Below are 7,329 nucleotides of genomic sequence, written 5' to 3' on the forward strand. Positions count from 1 at the left end.
CTATGATTCAACAAGTTTCGGTTTTCTTCGTTTTTTTAAACCGTCTTCGTGATGTATTAGATGCTTTTGAGATGGCCACGATTCTAGAAAGCCATCGACATGTGTTGTATTGTTTGATGTGGCCCTCCATTCTTACGTTTTAATGTTCCCAGGTAGCATGTGTACCACTTACCGAATGGAAATTCCATATCTGAATCTTGCAGGGTTGACGTTACCTATTATAATGTAACCAAAACCCAAAAAAAAAAAGTTTCAACACCTTTCGATAAGTAAAGCGACACATGACAATGCGTCGCCAATCTTCGTCCATATTACACTTGGATCGACGGTGGAAATTTGAAATGTCGAAAGACATATTTTGTCGCAATGGAAAATATTCCTTACTACAAAATGTCGCTTACGACATTTCAAAGTCGAGACATCGACGAAATTATATCGAATTATATTATATCGACGATGGAAATTTGAGATGTCCTAAGAGAATTTCCTTTACGTAAAAATGTCCCTTACGACATTTCAAATTTCCACCATCGATATTTAAATAATCATCCTCTTTAACACGTAACTAAGTGATCTTACTTAATAAGACTAACGACGTTAAGAATTTACGTGATTCTTGCTCAAATATAGGGTTTCAAAAATGGTGAAACACAAATTTACTAATTCACTTTACTCTTGAATAAAAACATACTAACGACTAAATGATTACTGGTCTCTTACCACAGTATGATCTCTTTTAAAATTTTAGAACGGTCACATGCTCCGTGATTTTTTTTCTATCCTCTAAGCTACATGGTCCCAGATTGACAAGCCAGCGCCTGATGACAGCTTTAAGTCGGTCGTTCGGAAACAGTTCGACTTCACTTTCACATGTGTGAGTGGTTTGTCTGAATAAAATGAGCGACATTGGTAACGCCACAAATAATTCGGGATGAAGACAGCGAAAGAAGGTAGACAGATATATGTATTCATCTACCTGGCCTGGAGCGTGTCCGTTCCGAAACATTGGGAAAATAAAAAGAAATCATATGGTGGTAAGAAACCTGTAATTAGTGATAATCATTTAGTGAATAACCATGAAAATCTTGAAATCTATATACATATTACGACTTTTATTTATGATATCGCACCCCTCATGGAAGAATGGCATAAGTAGAGTTACGTCAAACATGTTTATATCTTAAAAATATAACCCACACCCTCTCAAATTCTTGTAACTCTATCTACATAGATAGTGTAGATGTAGATAGAATTACAAGAATTGGGGAGGATGTGGGTTATATTTTTCTGTATCTAATGGAGCAATAAATGTTTTTGACATAACTCCACTTATGCCATTCTTCCATGAGGGATGCGATATGGACAAAAAAAACGGATAACAATCAAATTACGTTGATAAGAGTTAAATATGATATTACAAAGTTCTGTACTAGATTGTAACCTTACGTATTCTGACACATCATTGGAAAGTAACAAGAAAGATTACTGTTCATAATTTACTAATCATTTATCTACTTAATTAAAATACTTATTTAGTAAATACAAAAGCGACATGGATTTGAGTGAATACCTGTGTAAGTACTACGCGAGTTACTGCTCCTTTAAATATTCTGAATCTTGTGTCAAAAATATCTAAACCAGAGTTTTTCCTATATCTTCGTTCTAAAGCCTATTCTTATCAAAGAATTATAAAAGGAAATGTTATACCTATTTCTGATTTATGAAATTCGCAAGTAAAATGTCTTCTTAGGTGCTTGGGGATTACGCCTTATGCAGATATTTATTTCTCTTAACAGATAAGAAGAGTCAATTTCGCCATGAAGAATCTTATGCATGTACCTATATGAGTTACTGTCTTTTACGGAAAATAAGCAAGGAGGTCACTTTAAATTCGACTGTTTCCGTTTTTTGTGCAATTCGCAGAAAAGTTTTAAAATTCAACAGTTCATTCAACTTTGGTAGGAAAATATTTTTAGAATGCACAAATTCATGTTAATAGATATACTTATGAAATACCTACTTAAAACAAAGATACTTTACTGGGGGATTAAAGGAACAAGACGCTTCGTTAACACCATTTTAAAACAAAGGATTAACCCTTATGCAGAGTGTGATAAAGTTAATAAGAATTACCGTTAAACCCATTATTGTAATTATTGTGTCGTGTATTTTGGTGTGCAGGAAGAAATTTCTTATAGAAATAAGCAGTACCTTTTGTTTGTGTTTTCCGTTTGCCAAACGTGATTTGTGTTTTCCTGTACAATAAATAATTAAATAAATAAATAAATAAGAATTTGAAAGTATATGTTAATTAACTCATTCTCTTTAGCGAATTCTTACTAAGTTACACAAAGTGAGACCGTACAAGAAAGTGTATTAAAGTGCTTTTCCACCGGCGAGGCGAGACAAACCGAGGCGAGGCGATTGAAATCTCGCCGACCTATTTCCTTCAAAAATTGCCATCGCGAGCTCGCACGAGCACGCGCGGTCTCGCGCGAGCACTCGCGAGCTCACGCTAGGGAAGTGAAGACACAGTGATGTTCAATTCGTCTAGCGATAAACACGCGGCAAAAGAACCATGTCAAGCAAATTCTTATTATTAAATATGTTAAATGGAAGAAGAATCAGACGAAGATACTGTAAGAAGAAATAATCATGTTGTAATATAAGCTGTTTGTACCCTCTAAGATAAAATAAATAAATAAAAATAAAAAGACCTTTTTCGAAAATATCTTTTTTATTTACCCCAGGGCAAATATTACGAACCAACAAAATACACATAAAAAAGTTTACAACTGGCGCTGGTATGTTTACATTATATTGCAACTATATTGTGTATACATATTTTTGAAAACGATGCAATGTTTTAAAAGTGGTTACATAATTATGATAAAATCACAATCTAATCGTGTACATTTTAATGCAATTATAAATATGTGATATGCATTGTGTAAATATTTACATAAATGACACCAGGGCTACATATTTTTCATTGACTGCAGTTTGTTAATTTTTCTCTGAAATAAAAGTATACCTTTTTTAAAATGGTGTCGTGATTATATATTTTTGAAAACAGGAGATACATGAAAACTTCCATGTATCTCAGGAACTAGTCTAGCTTTTGCCGCTGCTATCACGATCGAGGGCTGTTGATTGGAGTTGCATGGTTGCTTATTGATTTTGCAGTATATTACACAAGCATAAGCTTTTGTAGACGCGTCACAAAACTCATGTAACTCAATGCTTTCGTTCCGGCTACTTCCAAACCATCTTGGAATTTTTATTTGATTGATATCTTCTAGTTCTTTTCTGATTTTATGCCATTCCATGCTCATGTTGTCTGGTAACTGGTCATCCCATTGCACGTCTTCCAGTAGCCATACTTTTTGAAATAGAAGTTTCAGTGTGGTAGTTACGGGAGAGAGCCACCCCAATGGATCGAAAACCTGGGATATTTCAGATAATAGGATTCTCTTGCTTATTGGCTTTGATGATGATGGTTTCAGTATTATTTCAAATGAAAACTGATCACGTTGTGGATTCCATCGGAGCCCTAATGCTTTGGTGGAGTCCTGGTGTTTGAAATCAAATGGCTGCTGCTGATTGCTGCCTGCTGTGCTGACTCCTTGTACTAATTCAACTTCGTTTGATGACCATTTTCGGAGATTGAATCCTCCCGATTTGAGTAAATTAATCAAATCTGCTTGTAATTGCCTAGCAGCCTCAATGCTGTGGCTTCCACTGAGGAGGTCATCCATGTAAAACTCTTCCTCTAGTGCTTTTGCTGCAGAAGGATACTTGAAGCCTTCATCTATTGCCAATTGCTTTAATGTCCTCATGGCGAGAAAGGGTGCTGCCTTAGTGCCATAAGTTACAGTTGTTAGTACGTACTCACGTAACAGTTGATCTGTAGAATCTCTCCAAATGATTTTTTGAAGATGTTGATCCTTTTCGTGAACGAGTATTTGTCTAAACATCTTCTCGATGTCAGCTGTGAAAGCAATCTTATACTGCCTCCACCTTAAAATCAATGATAGTAAATCTGACTGTAAGTTAGGTCCACAGTACATTAAATCATTCAAGCTGCGGCCAGATGACGTAGGCGATGACGCATTGAATACGGCGCGCAATCCCGTTGTAGTGGACTCAGAACGAATTACGCAATGATGTGGCAGGTAGCAACTTGGTGTCTCGTTACTTGTACACTCACACATGTGGCCGAGATTGATATACTCATTCATAAAGTCCCTATAATCCTTTGCTATGTTTGGATTTCTTTTGAGTTTTTTCTCCAACTGAAGAAATTGTGCTACGGCTCGTCGCTTTGATTCTCCAAGTTGTTCCTTGGCATCAGGTTTCATAGGGAGTCGTATGACGTAGCGACCATCTTCTTGGCGGGTCGTTTGCTGTTCGTAAAGCTGCACACATGCGTAGTCTTCTGATGACATATTAAGGGTATTATCGCCAATATCTTCAATAGACCAAAATCTGTGAATGTCTTCCATGTTGTTCAAAACTACGTTGCATTGATATGTTTTCACATTTCCACAAAGTAGCCAACCTAAATGCGTCTGCTGAGCTATAGGTTGTGATAAGTTGTCGCCTTTGATGACACCGCCCAACACGATAAGCGAATAGATGTCAGCTCCGAGGAGCAGGTCTACAGGACGACTGTTGTAAAACTCAGGGTCAGCTAGAGTTATATTTTGTATGTGTGACCAAGACGGTTTCTCAAAAGTTTGGTTTGGTAAATTGTTGATGAGATTTCGCATAATAAATACATCTGAAGTGAAAGTGAAATCTCCATGCAATGCGGACATGGTTATCTCCATGACGCCCTTGCAGTTGTTTTCTCTTGCTCCGAGGCCAAAAACTACACCTTTACAGCGGCGTCGTGGTAAAGCTAACTTTTGAGCAGCATTTTCCGTGATGAGAGAAACCTGAGAGCCTTGATCAATAAGCGCTCTCATGGTGTAACGTGTACCATCTGCGCCTTTAACTGCAATCAGCGCTGTAGCTAATAAAATTTCAGCTGATTGATTTCTAGAAACATGTGCTGTGCTGTGTGATATAACTTGCTCGTTGTTAATTTTCGAAGTCGGCGGTTGCTGTGCCTTTGTAAAAGCGTCATGTAACAAGGTGTTGTGTAACGCTGAGCATTCTCGACACGTTTTTGTAGAAAAACATTTATTGTCGGTATGATCATAAAGACAATTGGTGCAAAGTTTCAATTTATTTGCAGTTTTCAATTTCATGTCGCTTGTTAGCGACAAAAAGTTTTTACAATGAAAAATGCCATGTTTTTTGCTGTTGCAGTGAGGACATGTGATCTTCGTTGACACGTGGAACGCTTTTGCAATCCGATTGTCACCTTTAGGGTTATTCTGATACTGCTGATTGAAATAAGTCTTCTTATTGTTGGATAAAGATGGTACTGCTGACTTCTGCTGTACATGGTCTTGTTTGCGACGTGAGGCTTCTAAAGAAGTGAACTTGTTCTCTAGAAACTCTAGAAACTCGGACATTATAGGGAGGTCTCGAGGGTTTTCAAGCGACTCTATATAGTCCTTGTGCGTATCTGCGTCTAATTTTTGTGTTAGTAGGTGTATGATCAGTGGATCCCAAGTAGATATATCCACACCCAGGTTCTTAATAGCATTCAGACACTCATTGGTAGTGTCATGAATCTTCTTTATGTGAGACGGCGATTGTTGTTGCATCGTCGGTAACGACATCATTATGTTGATATGTGAGCTGAATATTAATTTCGTGTTGTTGTACCTGTGGTTGAGAATATCCCAACAAACTAGGTAATTGTCCGAAGTGATTCGTAAATGTTGTATGAGTTTTTCAGCATCACCCTTGATTTTGCTTTTCAAAAATTGCATCTTCTGTGCGTTAGACATGGAATTATTATTATGAATAGATTCTGTGAATAAATCTTTGAACGACACCCATTTATGATAATCGCCATTAAAAAATGGAATGTCCATTATAGGTGTAGTTTTTTCTTTATACGTTACAGCCCACATTTTGCTATTTAGTGACCGTTTGATGTCATTGTACTGATTTTCGTACGTGTTGAATGTTTCTTCATATTCTTCATTTTCTTCAACGAGCTCGCTGTCTATTTCCCAATGCAATGAGTCTATAGCTGCCCAACGAGCTTCTAAGTTTCTTAAGACATCTTGATATTCCCACTTTTCTGTTAATTTTGTCAAATTTATGTTTGTAAAAGTGCGGGAAATTGCTTTAAAATTGCTCTTCTGCTTGCGTAACATTTCCTCCAATTTGCTAGGAGAGCCCTGATCGCGTCTACTTCGTTGATATTGTTCTTCAGCAAAGAGCTCTGGTAGTGGCTCTTTTGTAGAAGGAGGATAATTGATTACCTTCGGCGTTGTAGGACGTTCGTCGTCTCTTGTTGATGGAGCAGAAATAGAATCAGTGGATGTGCCTGGCTTGTCCACTAATATTTTTTCTTTTAGATATTGCTGAAGGTATGAGCGTACTTCACCGTAGAATTGCTTCGTTTTTTCGTAAGTATTTTTGGTAAAGTATTCGTTGCTGCGATCTTCATATTGGCACAGTTGACTATGATTGCTTCGAAATTCAACCCAGTATGCTTCTAAGGTGTCTAACCTTTTTTTGATGTGTGCTGGCGTCTTGCGGTCGGCGCCATCTTTTTTGAAATTGATCAAAAGCTGCTCAATTGCTCCTATGAGCTGATTTTGAATTGCTAATAAATTTTCCATATTGATTTGCTTACGGAAAATTGATAGTTCAGCGTAATTGTAAACTTCACGTGGTATGTGCGCCTTCTCAATCTAGCCGGTGAGACCCGCTTGTGGGAGGCCGGCTAAACCGATTCGCTACCAACGCAAAGAAATACAAATTAACACTGAAATGGCTGCTGTAGTGAGCCTGCTTGTAGCGAGAACTGTCGTGCTCTCACGTGGTTGATAGCTGCAGTGCTGATTCGATGAAACTCACACGCCGAATTTCGACGTCACGAAGGCTCGAAGGACCATTAAGATGTACGGTGCTCCATACACTTATAAATGATAGTATTATAACTGTTAAGAATGTTTATTAGTTTTGATTTACAACTAATAAAGATACATTTGATACATATGAGTACACTGCGCGATGGCTGATTGTGAACTAAATATAAATTATAACTAAATGTCGCATGAATACGTAAAATGCCGCATAAACACAATGTACGATATTGCACCGTACAACTATGGTGTCGAATTTCCCCGTACTGTCCAATTTTAAAAAATCACACTGTACAAGTCTTATCATGTTTAAAAGAGCGTTTGTGTCTGT

The 7,329-nt window shown here is 37.3% G+C and overlaps 1 protein-coding gene across 1 annotated transcript; it reads right to left on the minus strand.

The window, feature by feature from the left end:
- Positions 1 to 3,056: 3,056 nt before the first annotated feature.
- Positions 3,057 to 6,752, minus strand: LOC113239217. The gene is made up of 2 exons (XM_026476121.1): positions 6,263 to 6,752; positions 3,057 to 6,205 (listed from the first exon to the last, which is right to left on the minus strand). The coding sequence occupies exons 1-2, from the start codon at positions 6,750 to 6,752 to the stop codon at positions 3,057 to 3,059; spliced, it is 3,639 nt and encodes a 1,212-aa protein (XP_026331906.1).
- Positions 6,753 to 7,329: the final 577 nt, after the last annotated feature.

Source organism: Hyposmocoma kahamanoa, unplaced genomic scaffold, assembly GCF_003589595.1.
Source record: "Hyposmocoma kahamanoa isolate Upper Pololo Valley unplaced genomic scaffold, ASM358959v1 114, whole genome shotgun sequence".
Lineage (NCBI taxonomy): Eukaryota > Metazoa > Arthropoda > Insecta > Lepidoptera > Cosmopterigidae > Hyposmocoma > Hyposmocoma kahamanoa.